Source organism: Gavialis gangeticus, unplaced genomic scaffold (genome assembly GCF_001723915.1).
Source record: "Gavialis gangeticus isolate Ggan-Ray unplaced genomic scaffold, GavGan_comp1, whole genome shotgun sequence".
Lineage (NCBI taxonomy): Eukaryota > Metazoa > Chordata > Crocodylia > Gavialidae > Gavialis > Gavialis gangeticus.
The window spans coordinates 97,457,037-97,478,211 of NW_017729025.1; the positions used below are offsets into that span (position 1 = coordinate 97,457,037).

Here is a 21,175-nt window from a genome sequence, read left to right on the forward strand (position 1 = left end):
CTATGTCCAAGTAGCACCGCTTCTGTGTGCTGCCAGCTTTGTGTGTGGCCAGCCGTCAGCACCTCCTCCCCCCCGGCAGTGGCGCTGACTGCATAGACGGCAGCGGGGGCATTCACCACATGTGAGCTCCCCGCGCCGCCACCGTGCACCAGAGGGGGCAGGGGTGCCAACGGCTGGCTGCATGTGAAGCTAGCGGCATGGGAAAGCAGCACCCGGCGGCAACACAGAGCGTATATATGGCGGCAGCGGCAGTGTGCGAGCTCCCCGTGCCGCTGGCTCCATGTCCAGCTGTCTGTCAGCATGCCCCCAGATCTGTGCAGGGCTCGGCAGGCTGCCGCTGAGGGCTGGAGCCAGGGCTGCACCAGGCTCTTCCCACTGACGGGGGGCAGACTGCACTGGGGAGAGCAGCAGTGGTGCTGGCAGAGGGCTGCAGCCACCCCAAGATTCACTGTAGCTCACCTGACCACCCCAGCACCACTGCTGCCCACCCGGAACACAGCACACTCCCCACTCCACCAGGAAGAGCCCGGTGCTGCCCTGGCCACAGCCTGCAGTGGCAGCCCATCCTGCCCCACACACACCCATGTCCTCCCGGGAGGCCCCGGGTGGTGAAGGGCCGGTGCTAAGGTGGGGAGGCAGCTAGGTCCTGGGTGGGGCTAGGGGTGATGGATTTGTTGGTGCAGGGGGTGCCAGCACCAGGCAACAACCCCAGGCTTGGGAGAAGGGATGAGCGCAGCGGGCCCCAGCCCAATCCTGGCCCCAGCTCCCTCCCTGTCCCTGCCAGGTCCCAGCCCTTTCCCCTCCTCTGCAGACTTTCCCGCAGCTGGACAGGCAGGGGTGCAGTGCTGACATCAGTACCCCTCCACCTGCTGCCCAGCTGGAAGAGAGTACAGCCCAGAAGGGGTACGCACAGAAGAGGTACACTCCTTAAAAAGGTTGAAAACCCTTGCTCTAAGTGAATAACAGTCCTCATGCCATAAAAAGATGTCATTCATTTACTTCAGCAGGTTGAGTTTGGCAGTTATATTTCCCATTATGGAAATATAATATAACTACAAATTTATACTATAACTACGAATGTATAAGGCTATAACTACAAATTTATAAGAATTTCAGTAGACAAAAAATATTGATGTTGGACTGAAAGTTAAGGAATCAAACTCTGTAACGTATCAACAAGGACAAATAACATGTTTGAGAGATTTAAAGATTTCTGAGAGAAGGCATAGCAAGAAAAATTATACAGTCCAGTGAAAAAGTGCCAGAGCAGGTGATTTAAACTCTTATTATTTGCTATTTACCAATTTATTATGCATTAAAAGTCAAGGATTTCTCAAAGCTTATATTCTGTCACTTAGTTTTTGCTAACGCAAAGACTTTTTAAAATAAAAAATGTTTAAAATCCTTGATAAACATGAACTATATAATGGCAAAGTAAAATGCACCCACTTCCTAAGAAACATTTAAGATTGCAATGGGAGAAGTTGGCAATGGAAGATGAGGAGAACAGAAACTAATTGAAATGCTGATAAAAACTACCCTTCTGTAGAGCCTTCAGTTCATAAATATCAAAGCAACTTGCACACAAATTATGGAAGTAGGGAAAATTCCAAATATTTGCCTTGAGGTGAGCCCATGCTATATATGATTGAAGAGTTAATGAGATCTCTCCCCTTCCTAAACTATGAAAATTGTCCAGAAAGGGTAGAGCCCTCTTCTTTCCTTTCTCAAGATCATTTTAATATTTTTAAAAGATCATGCACATAAGTCAGTATTGTTGTGATATAACATTCAAGTTGTACTAGGTGCAAAAGACATGGTGAATAACAACAGTTTGGGTTTTTCTCCTACCCAGTGTGGCTCATGCTGAATAGGATAGTGTTATCATATCTCTTCTCAAAGGCAAGGACAATGGCAAACTTCAAATTCTGAGGCAGAGCAAGTAAAACTGATGGCAAGGACTAATAGTAATATAGGGTGGCATCCATGAGGAACCTAGCAATATTCTTTAGTATTGCATGAAGATAGCAATGGTAACACAGATCACCAGAAGCAGCTGATAAATAGCAGTAGAAGCTCATGAGCAAATTTTGTTGCCATTTGCCTAGATTGGGTTCTTACATGCAGTGGTAAAAAGGTGGCTTTCCTTTTTCTGGCATTTTCAGAAAATTATGAAGCTCTTCCACTTGCAATTCCTTTATATCACAATATTTTTTTCCATTCACAGGATACATCTTGGAAAGGAAGAAAAAGAAGAGCTACCGATGGATGAGACTGAACTTTGACCTTCTAAAGGAGCTGTCATATGAAGCCAAGAGAATGATTGAAGGAGTAGTTTATGAGATGCGGGTTTATGCTGTGAATTCTATCGGCATGTCCCGCCCAAGCCCTCCTTCAGCGCCTTTCATGCCAATTGGTGAGTTTCATCCCGTGTAACATCATGTTTAGAACAGAAAAATGGACAAACTAGCCCCCACTTTCTCTCAGCACTCTCTCTAAAATAATACTTCACTTGCTTGAGAAAGCTGATTAGTCACTTGACATTTTCTATTTCATACTTATCACCCTTTTTTCTTTGTCATCTTTCTCTTCTATTTCTCTCATTCCCCTGCCTAAAGAACACAGAGGTTCTGGTTTCTTGAAATTGCTGATGAATTTCTAGCTGTTATTATTAGAAGTGTGACAGTCAAGCTGGGTCTGGAGAGGAGGAGCAACTAATTGACAGCAATTTCCCAGCCCCTCTCAGCTTCCCCTGTTCCCTTATGGGTACAAATATCATAGTATCCCACCCAGTGCTTTCTTAATCCCAGCCCCCTGCAGAGCTCTAAGGACAGCAGATTAAGAAAATATCTGAGGAATTATCCTCTATAAATAATCCTTCCCACCCCAGCAGTGCAGTGCCTCTAGCTGTCCCTGAACTGGGAGCAAACTGTGCGAGCCTTCAGGAAGCCAGCCATCTGAGAGCTTTAGGAACAGCAGCAAAAAAATACCAGTACCTGGATACTGAAATGACTAGAGTTGCCAAATCTAAAAACAATAGTCAGGGGGAACTGCCATCTGAAGGAATCAGTGCCAAAGTACAAGACACTAGCAATGGGCCACAAGGGAAGGATGACCTGCAAGTGGGATCTGTTAACTCTGGACTTCAATCAACCAACAGTTGGGCTACCAGGACCGAAGGGAAGCAACAAAAGACATCAAGAGGAACTACTAAACAAAAAGGTCCAAAGTTTTCATAGAGTAGGCAGAGTTTTAATTGATAAAATATAAAGTCCAAACTTAACTGTTTCAGAGAATTAGCTTTGGTTTTGCAATGTATAGTGCATGGTCAGTCATGTATGCTCATAATTACCTTTTCCTCTTGCATGTGTTTCTCAGTCTTTGTTTCCACTTGAAAATGAAATGATTTGATCCAATGCAGCTACAAGAAAGGAAACTGGGTAAAATATGATTTGGTTTTGCAGTAGCATCATCAACTAAGCTGTTAATAATATAATCTATTTGTTATGCAATTTATGACATTGTATTAAACTTACAGCATATTTGAAATATTAAATGTAAAATCTGTTTAAGGTATTTCAAAGCTGTTCAGTTTATAATACATATACATGTGTTCTAGCAAAGACGTTTTCTTTAAATGCATTTTGTTACACCATATATTTTAAAGGTTACGAGAATGAGCCACTTTTAATGATATTTTGGAAAGCAGTTTAACGCCTTCCATACATATTAAATTCTCTGCAGTCCATGCATGTAATGTGTCCTAAATAAAGGAATTTTCACAATAGAAAATGTACAAATGGACAGTTCTGCAATTCCTAGCTTCTTGGCATACAGAGAATGTAAAGACAAGAAACCCTCAGCATGTGTCTGTAAGAGTATCCTATTTAAATATCCATGTGCATGGGATAGTCAAGTACATCTAGAGGAGTTTCAATTAGGTGTTCCAGCCATGGAGAACATTACTAAAGCAAGTTCATTTTCAATTTACTTTTCTAAACCAGAGGTTGGCACTAATACCTAACTCTTAAGTTGTGTTTTCCAGAAGTCTAGTCAAGCCTTAGAAGTTTTCAGCACGTTTTTTGTTCCTGTTTGATAATATACAGGGATGTATATAATCACTCTTCTGACTGAGCTGTGAGATTCAGAGGATTCTCGGTGATTAAAAAAGTTCCTGTTCTGAAGGAACAGTGAACAGATGATAGATGCAGACATGAAACCTCTAAGCCTAACCTCAAAATGTTTTTCATTATTCATTAGATTTCTGTTACAATTGAACAGATCAAATTTAGAAGTTTTTGTATGTAAGTACAGTAATCACCCTAAACCAAATAAGTGTATTCACTCACACACCACGTACACCTTTCCCCCCAAAATCAGCTCTTTAAAATTAGGGAGCGTGTCTTAAGCAGAGAAGCTGATTTTTCTTCACTAGAATAGAAGCAGGGAAGAAAAACAGCAAGTATGCATTAGGTAAAAAGGCTGCCACCTCTCTGATGTAGCAAGCAGCATGGGCAGAGTCCAAGTGTTAACCCTCTCACAGCTGCTGGGGGGATGGCGGTGGGGGGTGAGGGGGTTTGGCTGAATTGCTACTGAGCAGCTGCATGCAATCGGTAGCATCTTGATGAGGCTTGTGGTGTGGAAGCAACATTTTATTATTTACAGGAACTTATAATAAATAACTATTTACAGTTAAGAAGTAACAGGCTCTACCAATGCCTATACATAAGCACTGAGGCTGCTCCAGTGTGCTGAAATTCCAGTGTATTGGAGCAGACTCAATTAATCTGTGCTCCAGCTGAGCTCCAGCAGCTTCCTGCATCTCTTGTATCAGCATCCCTACGCTTAAAAATGGCAGCAGGAGTGCTTGAACTAAAGTTTATTGAATGAGCTTTATTTCAAGCACCCTCGCCACCATTTTTAAGCACAGGGATGCTGATACAGGAGACACAGCAGCACTTTAATTAGAGCGGCTCTTTAATTAAAGCACCACCCCCCTCAACGTCCAAGTATGTGTAAAAATGCCCTACTGTCCTAGCAAGGGGGTTGGGATCTAGCCTTTTTGATGTCCTGCCACACCTGGAAGTTTCTGCTGCCTCACTCAAACTGCCTTCTGGGATGCCACACTTCCTGGACACCATATTGCCAGGAGGACTTACTCTATGTCAGGGGTGGGCAAAATGTGGCCCACAGCCAGCCAGGCCAATCTATCCAGCCTGCAGGACCCCTAAAAATTTAGAAAATTAATATTTATCTGCACCTGGCTCCCTGTCATGCAGCCCTTGATGGCTTGCCAAAACTCAGTAAGCGGCCCTCCACCCAAAATAATTGCCTGGCCCTGCTCTATGTCATGCTGTCACCTATGATTCTGAAAAAATATTTTTTTTCCACATTTTGCCTTATAAAAATAAGGTCCGTGTCTTATTCAGGGGCATGCAGTGTGTGAGAAAATATGGTAACATCAACTTCAGCCACTGATAAGGTGTGACTTGTGTTTATATAAATTTTGTCTGGTAATATTTAAATTATGAGTGTAGAATTGTACATATATAGGTGTTCTCCTGTGTTCTGCTCTTCTATGCTTAGAATCTAATTCACTTCTCCAGAGCTTTTCTCTAGAAAAGAACATAAGCTGAGCCACTAGTATCTAGAACCTCTGTGTTACAAGCATACTGTGCTTCTACCACGTGTTATTCATTGACTCTTCTGTCAAGTGGAGCTATTAGAGTTACATTTTAGAGTTGTGGCTCTAGATAAGACTGTACATCATTCCCCTATTCCTGATCATTCCTTCTATATCCACCACAATCCTATATCTCAGGGTTTTATTTTCTTTTAGCTCCCCCAAGTGAACCAACCCACTTTACAGTGGAAGACGTTTCTGACAGTACCATTACCCTGAAGTGGAGACCTCCTGAACGGATTGGAGCAGGGGGACTAGATGGCTACACTGTGGAGTACTGCAAAGAAAGATGTGAGTAAGCCCTAGTCCTACAGTACCAACAAAGCATTATCAATCAGAACAGAATCAGTAAAATACCACTGCAATTACTATCATTTCACAACCTCACCACAGACAACAGAATCCAGTACCATTACAACAAAGTTTAATGTTACTGATGACAAACAATGTCAATCTATATTACTACCATGCATCACCATAGTTGCTACAGCATCTTCCTGGTACCACCACGACATAATAAACCACTCTAATTTTTATAGATGCAAATGTTGTATGATGCCATGTAATGTTTATTAGAGTTTTCTAAAGTATATCATTTCTACTCACTAAGTATAATCACTGCAGAATTATTAGAATCCCTGTGACTTCACCACAGCATGACATATTAGTATAACTTCTGTACTATTAGTACTGCTGTAAAAGCTCTGTGGACTCCATCCAATCACTGCCGTCAGATTGGAGAAACAAGGCAAAAAAGAATGAGAAATCAGTAAATTCCATCAGTGGTTTTCACTGTTGTTGTTACAAGCACATGTATCTATCACTATACTATCTGGGTACCTTAAGGGATATATATTCCTTCCATTTAAGAATGAAATAAACTGCTTACTTTTCAGTTAGAACCACTTTCCAAATAATTCTCTCCCATTCCATTTTGATTAACTTCAACTGCAGGGAAAACCCTCCACCCCATAAAACTCCCTGAAGATATAAACCCAAAGAAACCAGAGGGTACCTTAGGCCTTGTTCACATATGGAATTATTAAGAATAGATATCCCTGAATAATTCAATGTGTGGACATACTTTTTCCAAATTGTAAAGTGCCCTGTTCTGATTTTGATTAATCCATTTTCATAGTACTGCTTTAAATTCACACCCTGCCTTACTCCAAATTTACTTTCCAGTGTAGATAAACCATCAGTTTGGAAAATTTGTACAATTGTTATACAGAAGAAACCCTTTATTTGCAGCTACAGAGTGGGTTCCAGCTATTTATGGTCTAACTGAACGCACATCTATACTGATTAAAGATCTGGTCACTGGGGACAAACTCTACTTCCGTGTCAAGGCTATAAACCTGGCTGGTGAGAGTGAACCAGCAATAACCAAGGAGCCTATTACCATCAGAGAGATTGTGCGTGAGTATCTGGAGCAAGCAAGTATCACTCGACCATTTCCCTTGGGACTTTACTAAAGATGTCTTTAATGGAGAAGAAATTCTGGGCCTGTCAAGACAAACACTTCTTTTGGAGTCTGGATAGGGAGCTACATTTTCTCTTTTGATTATAGCTCTGCCTAATTTCATACTAGGCTAGGTTTTCAGATTAGTTCTGGATAATATCTCCCAATTCTGAAAACATTATCAAATAGGACTTTGACTGTAGATAGTATATTTTAAAAAAATATTTCTCAGATTTTAAAATGTTTACATTTTAGCTTCTGAAATGACTGTCTCAGCATCTCAGATACTGTATATTTTAGGGTAAGATCTATACTAAGAATGAACTGTTATGCTAATGCCAAGTATTCCTACTGCCTAACAACAGAGGCTAGGAACTGTCTGAATAAAGTTGTTATCTATACTTTCATGTCCAAGGCCATTAATTACCACCTCATTTACTACCCAATGGTAATAGATTCCAGTTCCTTTGACTGGTGTCCAAAAGATATTATGAACTCATTACCATGGATTCCTCACTCTTCACTCTCACAAATGCATGCCAATGTCCCACTATCAGTAAAATGGCCAAGTGTACAGAGCTAGAGTTGCAAGGCATCCCAAAGCCAGATAGATATGAAGATGGATTCTCAAAATCCATGTTAAGAATTGTTCTATGGCCTAAATGAGGGGAGAAGAAAAGGGAGAGATGTAGAGTGCAGGAAGAACACTAATGAAGTGGGCTGAAAGCAGAGACTTGAAGACAGAATATGCACTAAGACTCTCAACAACCTTTGGCAGGAAAGCAGTTGTCATGTTACTCTCTGCAGTTTGGGGGAAGAAGTGAGACTCCTTTTACCCCAGGTAGCAAAATTGCTGCTGAGCAGGTAGCAAATGGTACCCCAGGTACTGCTCACTATATTTTAAAAATAATATTTCTCAGATTTTAAAATGTTTACATTTTAGCTTCTGAAATGACTGTCTCAGCATCTCAGATACTGTATATTTTAGGGTAAGCTCTATACTACCATTTGCTACCTGGAGTACCATTTGCTACCCCAGGTAGCAAAAATTGCTGAGCTGAGCTATTCCATGGAGGCGATGCAAACCCAATGATATGTATAATCTGCACAGATCATTAAATATTTTCAAATAGTAATATATGTTAGAAATTGTAGGATCTGTGTTGCAACAGATATACCATTTCTTACACCCAGGGTCACCATTCCCTATCCCCATCTGCTTTATAAGTAAGCCCTCAGAGAAATTGAGCTACATACAGAGGGTGCACATCCTATGCAGAGCCTTCCAGGATCCTATTTCCCTAGGCATTGTAACAACAGAAGTTCCGCTGCCAATGGAACCTGAACAGTTGCAGAGACAAAGACAAGAGTTATCACTATGTTTTCATCAAGTGGTGCATATAACACCATCTACAGGTGAATACACCTAGCAAATGATCACTTTCCCCCAAACTCTTCAGTTTGATTTTTCTTGTGTTCACAAAAATGACATACTACTTTACAGTGTTAAACATGAAGTCTATTTCCTCTGTTTTTCCTTCTTTTTCCTATGAATAATAACATTGAAACAACCATGGTGTCTAACATGAGAACATCCTTATCTACAGAACGTCCCAAAATCTGGCTGCCACGCTATCTTAGACAGACTCTGATGAAAAAAGTGGGTGAGACAATCAACATTGTGATTCCTTTTCAGGTAGGCAACTGATTCTGTTTTGGCATGGTTCTTTTATGTTGCTTATGCTTACACATTAAGGTTTCCTAGCCCAAACTCCCCTACTGAATAATTTATACATAATTTAATTTGAAGTAAATATTTTCTGTTAACATTATAATTCATTGCATCACCTTTCTGCTCACTTTCGTTTTGATAAGTTATTTAGAAATAAGCCTTTCACCCCTACCTATTTGCAACTACAGTTTAAAAACTAGTTAATGAATAGGGCAAGATTCCTGCATGTGCTTATGTAATTGAAGACTGTACTCTAATTCAAGGTGACAGAGTTATGGGTATGAGTGCACATCTAAAGATATTCTGTAGCAAGGCTGTCCTGACTCATTTTATACCCTCATAAGGCAAATGCTGTAGCCCATGGGCTGGATCTGGCCTGTGGAGCTGGGGATGTTTGCAGCATTTCAGCAACAGGGGGAGTTTGGTGGCATTTCTGTGGCAGGGACTTTGCCTGGGTGGCAGGGAGAAGTGGTGGCTGCAGTTCCAGCTCCAGCAGTGGCTGTGCAGGCCAGGTCAGAAGTAGCCCAGGCGCAGAGCTAAGGACTATTAAAATGGCCTCATGCAGCAAAACATTGCTGATCCTCATTTTGGTATAATTCAAAATTGCACAAGCCTGCATGCACACTGTTCTGTTTTTTCCTTTAGAACACTGGTAAAAAAAAGTGTTATAAATATGACAGCATATGTCCAAAGTAAGGTTTTACTCCTCATACCTTTTTTCTATTAACTAACTTTGTACAGGAATCTACCTAAAACTTTGTATAACCATCTTTTTATTATTTAAATAAAAATAAGTTGGATAAATCAAATTAAAACCTCTCAGTCCCTGAAGGATTGACTTTTTGCTATATTTCAACTTTCTATTCAATCCTGCTGAGATGCTTATAATGGATGTCTGTAGATGTGCAGGATGCCCACTCTGTATTGTAATTACAATGCACTGGAGAAGACTTAATGAATCTAGTCTGTTACAGCAGCTATTTAGCACGCACCGGCAGCCTCGGCATCTTGTGTATTCAGTAATGAACAAGGTTTAGTTAAAGCATCCCCACCGCCATTTTGAAGCACAGGATGCTAAAAACACAAGATGTTATGGGTGTTTTCATTAGAGCGGCTCTCAAGAGCCCAATGCAATTAGCAGGGTTAATAAAAATGGAGAATTTTTTACCATAACTATAAAAATGCTTAATTTTTATTTTAATTAGATTTTTAGTGGGATTTTTATTTTGTTTAAATTATATTTTCTTCCTTTAAAAATAAGCTTGTTTCAAATTAAATCTAAATTTCATAAAGTTATGTTTAGTTTTAAGCGTCTTAAAATATTTAAATAAAAAAGGTTGAAACCATCACCCTTGCGGCGGAGCACCATTGGGGTGCTCACCACATGGCAGGGGCTGCAGCAGGCTGGGGCAGAGGCCAGCAGGGAAGGCAGCCAAGCAAAGCCCTAGATCTCATACTAAGTGGGGGAGGTGTGTGGTGGAGCACCTTTGGGGGTGCTCGCCACTTGAGGGCTCTCACAGGCTCTGAGGGGAGCCTGTTTTGGGGGAGCAGCAGGAGAAACCTCCCCCAGGTACCATTTTAAGGGGGAAGGTATGAGGCAGGGCACTGTTGGTGCCTGCCACTTTAAGATCTGGGCCAAGCAGCCAGTAGGTGCTTGATTGTGGCAGCCATTTTAGATCCCTGGCTGCCTGTATAAACAGATCAGCTCCCTGCTGGTGGGCCTGGCAGTAACATCGTGTGGCTGCAAGGCTTCATGTATCATCCTGGAGGTAAGGGAGGAGTTGTAGGGGATAGCTATGAGGCTCCTGGTCCTGGGCATGACCTAAAACTGCACCCTGCTGGGAGTGGGTGGCCTGGTGGGGCTCTCAGTGGTGCGGGAGCTCCCAGGAAATGCCAGGCCAATGATCACCCTGGTGAAAGGTGAGAAAGGGCGCCTTAACCCTAGCCCTCACCTTTGGGTGGGTTTGCTTAACACCAGAGGTAGTTGGGAGCCAGGCACGGCTGCGGCCACCTGAGCCCTTTGGGGTGCAAGACCCTGAGGAGGGAGAGTTGGCAAGGCTACACATTGCTGCGGCCACCTGAGCCCTGTGGGGTGCAAGACCTTGAGAGACCCGGAGGAGGGAGAGTGGGGGCCAGGCATGGCTGAGGCCACCTGATCCATGTGAGGGGGTAGAACCCTGAGGAAAGATAGTTGAGGCCAGGCATGGCTATGGCTATCTGAGCCCACCGGGGAGGGAAGCCCCATGGCCCCAAGCGAGGGGACAATGTGGAGCCCCCAGTGAGGGGGAGAGATGCAGAACCCCAGTGAAGTGGGGGGAAACCAGAGGGCTGAGAGCCCAGTATGTTTATGGAGAGAGAGAAAACAATGACATACTGCTCCATGGGGGGAGTGAGAGTCCTTGTGGGAGCCCCTAGTAGCAGGCAGAAGGCAGACCCAAGAGAGTGAAGGGGCTACTGGCAGAGGCCTAATGTAGGATACCCTCAGCTGGTCAATGCTGGGGCCAGGACCAGAATGGTCAAAAGAGCCAGGGGCCCACTGTGATGCACACCCAGAGCTGAGGACCTGGGATCCCGACTGGGCTCGGAGGTGATACCAGGGCCTGTGTAGCCAAAGGTCCTGGTGGGACCGAGGGGAAATGGTTTCAGGGAGCCAGACAGCCCTAGTGAAGGCGGGGTAGGCCGCCTTAATGGAGGGATCTTAGAGGGGTCCCAATTGGAGGATTCTGAGGCCCAGTTTGGGGCTGCTGAGATCAACACCTGGATGCCATCTGCTAGGCATGGGCTGCAGTGTAGGGGAGGTACGGAGCTGCAGGTAGTGCCCCCTGGCATCGGGGCATGAATGGGCAGCCTCCCGCCTTAATTAACATCTTAATTAAGAACAAGGTGTGGCAGTTGAGCCAGGTGGGAGGCATGCCCAAAGGCAAGTGGGGAACCTAGCACTGTGGCTAGGCAGGGAGCCCCACTTTGCCACAACCCTCTATCCAAAATGTTGAGTTATAGGCTGTGCGCTTTTTCTATATAAAGACATAATCAGGGAAACTCGTTGAATTTTTGAGACCAGGCTTTAAAAATAAATTGCAGTAAGTCACATCTGGTATTAAGGACCCACCCTTCTGACTCCCAGGATACCAGCATAAAACTCACTAGGATCTTTTGATCAAACTACTTGGGTAGTTTCACACACAGTTCTCTCCACCTCCCCAGCTCTTACTGGCTCAGTTCTCAGATTTGTGTAGAATGTGTGTGCAAAATATTTAAGATAGTGTTTCTTAATAAAATAAATTTTTATGATATCTGTAGGCTTAACTAAATCTCAGTTACCATAATTGTGCAGCTGCTTCATACAAAGCATAAGCAAAAATTTAATTACATAGGCAATAAGCAATATACATTCATCATTTTCTAACAAACTAAAAATGTATAGTTAATAAGTATCTGAAAATATTTAGCTATTTGATGGCTTAAATACATATATATAGATATAGTGTTCACCCTTCAGCAGGATGGCCAACCCAAGAATTTTTTTTATTGACGGTCTGCAAGTTTGCTTTTACTGATGCATCTGCAAGTTGTTGTGGTTTTTTGTTTCACTGACACATGCTTTTACTGCTATGTTTTACATAATGTAAATGTAACTCTTTTGCCAGGCTCCAGTTATAAGGGCTGGGTCCAAATATAGGGGTTGAATATCAACCATAATAAAAAAACAAAAAGTTTGGTTGTCAGTTAAAAGTTTGCAACAAAAAAAATACTTGCGTTGACAACCCTACTTGATTGCAGCAATGGTTTTATACTGTCCTGCCCCACCCACCAGGGGCTCTATACTCACTTCCACACCCTAATGTCCCCAACTGCACCCTGTACCATGCTGCCTACTACCCCCAGTCCATGCCCCAGCTGTACCCCTGCCAGCCCTGCTTCTGTATCCCAGCAGACCCCAAAAGAAGCTGGCCTGCCACCCAGAAGTATTACAGGCAGCCTGCAATGCAGGAGCAGCACATGGTTGAGAAAATGCTCCCTGCAGGGTGCTGTGCTTCCCCTTGAACAGCAGGTGGTGCTGCTGTGCTCTGTCTGTCAGAGATTAAATCAAGCTGCAGTTGCTTAGTGTTTTTGCTGATGGCAAAAACATTTTTTTTACTGACTATACTGACAGCCATTTTTAGATTTTTTTTTTACTGCAGTTGGCAACCCTATCCCTTGGCAGCAAAAAGATGTACCACATCACTGTAAATCCAGGTGTTTATATTAATCCAAGAGTATGCACATTTCTTTACAAAATAACTAATGTACAAATGAAACAGTTTATTAAAATAGATTATTTAAGTTTAGGCTTTCTACTTTGTGAGTCAAATAATTGTACCTGGGAAATAAACCTCTGTCATACTGAGAAACACATGAGCATCTCTTCTCCCCAGAATTTCCCTAAAAAAATCATTCTCTGGCAGAGATAAGATGTAGGTTTTCAACACTGCACATGTCTAGTTACATATAGTTACTTTGTATAGAAAAATATAATTATGGATAGTTTAAAAAAAATAAGCAGTTATTTGTTCTTGTGCTTTCTGCAACTGTATGAACAAATGTAAAATTTCACCTTCAAATTATAAACACTATTACATATGAAGCTCCAAAATTTGGACCTCTGGCAGCCCTTTCACTTCCCCTGCTGAGAGCCTTCAATTCTCTGCACTGCTGGCAGGGTGCTGGGCTCAGGTTTTAGACTCCCCAGCTGTGGAAGCCCTTTGTCTTTCCCCACCTGGAGTCTGTGATCTCCCAAACCCAGCAGCCCTGGAGGGACTACTGGTAGTTGCATAGTTGGTGTCTGTCCCTGATCCTAGCAATCATGCGTCCTGCCATGTATGCACGGCATGGCAAGATGTGTGACGGTTGGAATCAGATCCCATCCTATTATAAGTCAATCATACACCAGTGGCCTGTTTGACCATATTTAGACACTGTTACCCATATCCAGTTACTGGGTTTTTATATAGAAGGAAAACAATAAGAATAATGAAAATTTCAGAAGTTTGATTTTTTTTTTCATAAAGTTAATATTTGACAGCATGCTTCCTGAAGAAAAGGTTTTTAAGTAGACATGACTAGACACTCCAAGGACAAACATAGATAAGTGTTTGCATTCATGAACTGAGGAACCTAGCGTAATGGAATTGTAAGTCAGAACACTGAGTTCTGTTCTTAGCTGTGACTGAATTTCTGTGTGACCATGCCTAGATCACTCATGCTCTGTATCTGCTTACCCATTTGTGACATGGAAATTTTACTGTTCATCTACCTTACAAGGGTGAAGCGAAGATAGATTAACTTTTTAAAATTAAAATCCATATAGGAAAAAAAATACAGAGAAAGACAACCACAATTATTAGTATCTATATCTTTTTCCAGTAGAGTGTTATGATTCAGGATACACTGTCAGGAAGAAGAGAATCAGTTAATATATTTGTATTCCTAAACAAACTAGGTAGATACTTAGTAGAAGGAATATTATGTGTTACTAATAAGCTGAATATGAGCCAGCAGTGTGCCCTTGTTGCCAAAAACAATTAGTAGGTGTGCTGCCAGTAGGTCAAGGGAAGTGATTATTCCCCTCTATTCAGCACTGGTGAGGCCACATCTGGAGTACCGCGTTCAGTTTTGGGCCCCCCACTACAGAAAGTATGTGGACAAATTGGAGAGAGTCCAGCAGAGGTCAACAAAAGTGGTGAGGGGGCTGGGGGGCTTGATTTTTGAGGGAAGACTGAGGGAACTGGTGTTATTTAGTCTAAAGAAGAGGAGACTGAGAGGGAACTTAATAGCAGCATTCAACTACATGAAGGGGGGTTCGAAAGAGGATGGAGCTAGACCGTTCTCAGTGGTGACAGAAAACAGAACAAGGAGCAATGGTCTCAAGTTGCAGCAAGGTAAGTTTTAGGTTAGATATTAGGAAGATTTTTTTTTTTTACTAGGAGGGTAGTAAAACGCTGGAACAGGTTACCCAGAGAGGTGGTGAAAGCTCCATCCTTGAAGGTTTTCAAGGCCTTGTCTGGACAAAGCTTTGGCTGGGATGATCTAATTGGGGTTGGTCCTGCTTTGAGCAGGGGGTTGGACTAGATGACCTCCTAAGGTCCCTTCCAACCCTAACTTTCTATGATAGGTAAGATTCAAAGTTCATTAGAAGCCTTTGTTCCCATCTTACACCTAAAAGTATGTGTCAAACTTTGTTGCAAATATCATGTCTCTTCCTGCAACAGATACCTCTAGGCATCTTTCATGTGCTCCAGGGTGTGGGGAACACTTTAATTAAACCAGCTCCAAGCACCAAGCAGCATCACATGTATTCAGTGTCCCATGCTTCAAAATGGTGGCTGGGCCACTTTAACTAAAGCTCATTGGACAAGCTTTAGTTAAAGCGGCCCCGCCACCATTTTGAACACAGGACACTGAATACATGTAACATGGAGGCTGCTGTAGCATGCCAATTAGCAAGCTCCAGCAGACTCACTTAATCAAGTCTGCTCTAACATATGCTAACATCTGGCACTTGTATAGGTGCCCTTTGAGACTATTTTGATGGGGCACTTATCTACTCTACCACTCACTGTTCCCTCCAGGATTAGATATGGCACATTACAGAAATCCAATCCTCTGTGATACATATTAAGAATGTGCTTTCTATGGGTTTATGTTTTTCACAGTCTATAAATATAAAAGTCTCAGATATGAAAACCAATACTGCAAACACTTGCACTATTTCATTAGTCACTACATCTTAAATGAGGAGTTGTAATGAAAGTGCTTGCTCAACTGTATTATACCATCAGCAGTGGTAAAATTAGATTTATGGTTAAAATGATGCTTTTATAATAAGCTTCTGTTTTGAGCTAGCTAACACTAAAAAAAAAAGCTCTCTTTAATGCTAAATTTGTTCTTGTTTGGTCTTTACCAAAACTTTTAGGATGGATCTGTTGCTACACTAATCCTTTGAACTATTCCATTTTGCTGGAAAACCAGAGAAGGAGCTGACTATAAATATTTTGGTAAACAGCACATGAAAACTGAGGTCAAAATGTAACGTTTTTCCTTAAATATTTTTATCATCTTTAAATAGATAATTGCTATTAAAGACACAAATAGTGACATCATATAAAAATATGGAAGAGGTACAGAAAGCGTGACGTACCATTATGACCTAATTAATACCAGATAAAGAGAAAGAAAAATGGAGTTTGAGTAGTTCATCTGGTTCCATCTAAATGGTTGAGATGGCACATTAACTATTTTGCCAGTCCTGATAAAGATACTTTTTTCCTTCCAATATGTCCAGAAACCTGTGTAAACAGAATTGGCTAGTGACTTACTGCTTTGTGCTTGTATCTTGTGGTCAGCCTCAGAACAGCTTCTGTCTGATATGCCTATGTTCAGCAACTCAGCATCCAAGATGACAGATTAAAATATTTTATGTAGAAGTGAAGAGAGTAGAAGTATAGCATTTGGTAGCAATCTTATGGCAGATCTAGAAACCAGAATGGTCTTACTCAGCCAAAAACTATTAATAATCATTATAGTTTTGCCCCATCTGATTCTTGCAGATCATGCTAGCTATAGACAGTTTCAGGGAAATTGCATACAGAAAATTCTGTAGCAGCCAAGGAGGAAGGCATCTGTGAAAGATCTTGGTCTTTTGTATCCTCTGAAATAAGGGAGTTTGTATTTCTGATTCCAGCTGATGGGAAATAAATCAATGTGAACCATACACCATTATGGAATAGACATTGAGGACAGAAACCTTCCACATCTCCTCAAGTTAATGAAAATATACAGCAATATTAATGTATGCGGACATTTGCTAAATCTTGCTGCTCATTTAAGGAAAGACTTATTCTGGGCTCCAGAATGTTCATTTGTAGAGATGTTTCTTGTGTCTGTCACATGAGCAGTTTTGTTGAAACAGATACTTGGATGTCCACGTTATCTTTGACATTGTAGAACACTGTCCTTAGTCACCTTCTCGGGAGCAAAGATGAACTCTAGCTGGAGAGGTCATACAAGGAAATTAGGCCACTTGACCCTAAAGCCTTCTGCATGCCATATCTGTTGTTTACAAATGTATTTGAGGACTGCAAATAATTTCAGAACAACCTTGGCTAGTTTGAAATATAGGACCCTACTTACAAAACACTTTTGGAATTTAGGAGCATACTTAGAAAACACCTTTCATAGACAAGCCTATGAACTTCACTTCATAAATCTACTGGATACAAAAAGTCACGGACCCAATATAGACATTGAATTTACGACACAGTACAACCTGCTTGACATCTGATTCACTAGGTACCTGCCTGAACTTACCATTTACATGCCCCTCCCCCTTCCTCCCCTCCTCTCTTCCTCTATCCTTTGTTTTCCTAATTTCCAACTATTTACTTTTTAACAGACTGCCTCTTTTTTACCTTGGAGAACTCATCACTACAACAGTCTCCCTTGCTTACTGTTGGCATTCCTCTACCCAGCCTTTGCCACCACTACTACTAAGAAGCCAGTAAAGTACTCATGAAGGGAAACAATCATTTCTGATTTGTACAGATGACCAGCAGAAGCCCTAAAGTATGGGATTACCAATAACCACAGCATTACCAAAAAAACCCCAAAACCCCAAACATCTCAACCATATCATGGGGCTCACAAATACTTGAATCCTCATACTTCATATACCATTTATTGATCAAAGAATGCACCTCTCCTATCATACTTTCCCTTCCATCAAACTTGTCAAGTTCCATCCATCTTGAAGTGATTCATGTTCTTTCTCCCAATTACTTTGCTTAGAAGAGAATTTGAAAACTTTAATAATTAAAAAACCTACTAATTTCCAGTTTAAATATGTATATAACCAATTTGTAGCCATTTGATCTTGTGCTGATGTTGTCCATCACTTTAAGCAGCTCTTCTCCCCCTAAATAGTCACCCCATACATGTATTCATAAAAAGTAATCACATCCCTTCTCACCCTACATTTTGCTAAGCTAAACAAAAGTACTTTTAAGCTCCTTTAATAAGATACATTCTCCATTCTCTTAATTATGTCAGTGGCCCTTTTCTGTACCTTTTTTAGTTTAGTCTTTTTTGAACACTGGCAATCATAATTGTACGCAGCGTTTTAAATGAGGTCTTGCCAATGCCTTGCACGGTATATTAGTACTCATTTGTCTCTACTGACTACAATCAACCTAATATATTCAATTTGTTTCTTGCTGTATATTTTTCTCAGCATGGGGATGTGCAGCTTTCTCCCATAGTCCACTGAGTTGGTAGCTGAAAGTTCTTCTAATCAACTGTGCCAAACTTGATCCCAGCAGGCTATTTCCTTAGTTAAGTAGAGACCATTCCTGGAGAAATGTCTGTCCAGTCACTGACTGAATATCCTAAAACCTTTCCTATAGCACCAATTTTTCCACCATCTGTTAAGCTTCATTATCTGGTCTTCTTGGAACAAGAAGAATCCCACTGAAGATCATTAAAACTTCAACCTCCTTAAATGTTTTCCCCAGACTAACATAATTGTCCTTTAGTCTTGTTAGTGGGCATGTCTACATATTCATTAATGTACAGTAGTTACTGCACATTTAATTTAGTAAGTACTAACTAAATGCGCAGTAACTAGAGTTACTGAGCAGTAGCACCGGTGAACGCCATTTTGGTGATGTTACTGCACAGTAGCCTAATAATACTGCACGGTAGTATATTAGCACTGTCCATGCTGTGATGCACTACTGTGCAGTTTTTTTAGGCTACTGCGCATTAAGCATCTCATGTAGACATGCCCACTGAGTATCTGATTGTATCATTTGTTCCTACAAAAAGAACAATTAGTAGATTCTTGTCTGGCCCCATCAGAAACCATCTCAACCTCAGGTTTGTCCCCATATCTTTTTTCCCAGCAGACAGCCCAAGCTTCTGTTTCCATGATTCCCATTGTGAAAGGGGTGAGAACTCTTAAGAATGAGTGCTCAGTAATACAAACCAGAATGTTCTTTTTGTCTTCTGAAGGTCTGCCCACCAGATCATCTTTTTCAGCAGGTATCAATCAGAAGCTCATTTCTATATGCACTCTTCTTTCTTCACTGCCTTAGAAATCCTCTTGGATTTCCATCTTTGTCTCAGCTGCATTTGCAGTCCCTTGACTTTAATCTCCATGAGTACTGTTGTGTGAGATTTTATGCAAATATAGCTGGAATCAGCAACTCACTCAAGAATAATATATATGTTGTAGCTTTCATATCCCGTCATCCTTATTTCCCCTGCCACACAGAGAGTCTTCCACAGTTGCTATAGTTGCCATCATATTTTCTTTTTTAAAGAAAAATCTTGAAGAAAAACAAATCAAAAAAGAGGAAATTCCATAACCCAAACCAAGAAATTACACTGTACCAAAACAACCCTCCCTGCCCCACCACAACACAAACTCCACACCCAACTTCCTGTAAAAATTTTCCTGTTAAGAGCTTATACTGGACATTGTCAGTTTAGGCTTTTATGGTCTGGGTCAGTCCTACTCCCAATTAGGTTCAGCTGAGAACAGACAGAAAGCAAGCCCTCAAAACACTGAGAAGCAAAAGTCTCTATTACACGTAAAAATCCTGGTTGCTTTGTGGTGTAGCAACTAATGATCCAAAGAATGAAGAAAAGATTTGATTCTTAAAATAAGATTTTTTTTTTTGGTGGTCCAGAAAGCTTTTTTCTGGTATTTTTGGTAAGATCTATTGCAAAAGAGACCTCTCGCTGCCTAGAAGAGAACTTCTCTGTAGTGGCAAGGAAAACTAACCCACCCCAGAGCACGTGTATAGGCATCTGAGAATTGTAACCAGAATGACCCTGCTATGAGTAGAGAAAGATAGGTATCCAGGTTAGTCTAAAGTCAAGTGGAAGGCAGGTTCTCAGATTCAGTTAGTCTATAAGGTGCATCTCTAGCCTACCTGCTGACTTACCTTTGTATGGTTACTGCTGCGGCAACTGAGTGGACAAGCTGTCAGACACCTCTTGCTGCCTAAATGGAGATTTTACCACCAAATGTCCCTTTAAAAATGTCTTCTGCCTAATGAATCTCAAATGACAGAGTAACCTTGGCTGTTTTCCAAGAGTGTTTATTCACAAAATTATTTTTGTGAACATAAGGATGCTCTATGTACACTGTCCCACTAAGCTACGGCATCACTGCATGAGAAGGATGAGTAAGGATATATGTATGGAAGGGTCAAAGAACTGGAAAAGCATCCAGCCAGTCATACTGTATCTCTCAATAAAGCATCTGGAAAAAAAATCTTTTCCAGTTTCATAAATTAGAAAACAAAGGACCTGGGAAAAGCAAATCTAGTTCAAATATATATATTTTTTCTTCCTGCAGGGTAAACCTAGACCCAGAGTTACTTGGATGAAAGACGGTCAAGCACTAGAGTCCAAAGATGTGGGAATTCGTAACAGCAATACAGACACAATCCTGTTCATCCGAAAGGCAGAGCGTCATCACTCAGGGACTTATGAAGTGGCAGTTCAAATAGAAAACATGGAGGATAAGGTTACTATTACCATACAGATTGCAGGTGAGAACCTGGTGACACTAGAGTCAACGTAGAGAACTAACTCATAGGTCCTTCAGAAAACAAATGGAGAAAGTATGAATCTTGGTGTTCTTCTGCACGGTTCTGCATTCTCCAAGAGAAGAAATATCAATCTAGAAATTAGTATGCTAGTATGGGATCTTCTCTACCCCAGCTTTGTGAATGTAAAATCATGGCATGAATGTGTGTATTATCCTATTGTTCCCAGGGTCAGGGAATGCAAATATAAGCTAAAAACAGTTCTATGTATTCAGAGAATTCTTATCTAATACAACCATAGAAGCAAGAGATGGAAAAGGCCTATTAGACCAGCTAGCCCATTTCTTGGAGCCTAGTGGAGAACTGCTATTGCCATGGGCACCTAGTGCCTCTTGAGTCAGTGACCGGGGGACAGTGGGGGGTTCCCCAGCAGCCGATCTCACTGACTGGGGGGAAGGGAAGGGAAGGGGGAACTCCCCCCACAGCCAATCTCACTCACCAAAAAGCAGCCACGCCACTTCTGGAAGCCCTGAGGCCACTTCTGGAAGCAGCGCAGCCACTTTTGCTGGAGGCCCTTCTCCCTGGCCGGCTCTCGCAGGGGGCACAGGCACTCCTGCCTGCCCCCCTGCCTGTCACCTAAATGGGGAGCGCAGCCTGACAGGGGGTGCACCAGTGTTCTCAGAGGGTACACTTGCACCCCCGTACAC

General features: G+C 41.7%; 1 protein-coding gene across 4 annotated transcripts in view; it reads left to right on the plus strand.

The window, feature by feature from the left end:
- MYBPC3 (myosin binding protein C, cardiac) overlaps positions 1 to 21,175 on the plus strand; it is a 125,888-nt gene that overhangs the window by 94,026 nt on the left and 10,687 nt on the right. For all 4 annotated transcript variants that reach the window (XM_019519242.1, XM_019519238.1, XM_019519239.1 and 1 more), the window contains 5 exons: positions 2,228 to 2,416; positions 5,840 to 5,974; positions 6,935 to 7,102; positions 8,753 to 8,841; positions 20,276 to 20,471. In XM_019519242.1, the coding sequence (XP_019374787.1) occupies positions 2,228 to 2,416; positions 5,840 to 5,974; positions 6,935 to 7,102; positions 8,753 to 8,841; positions 20,276 to 20,471 (777 nt within the window). The remainder of the gene's footprint in view (positions 1 to 2,227; positions 2,417 to 5,839; positions 5,975 to 6,934; positions 7,103 to 8,752; positions 8,842 to 20,275; positions 20,472 to 21,175) is intronic.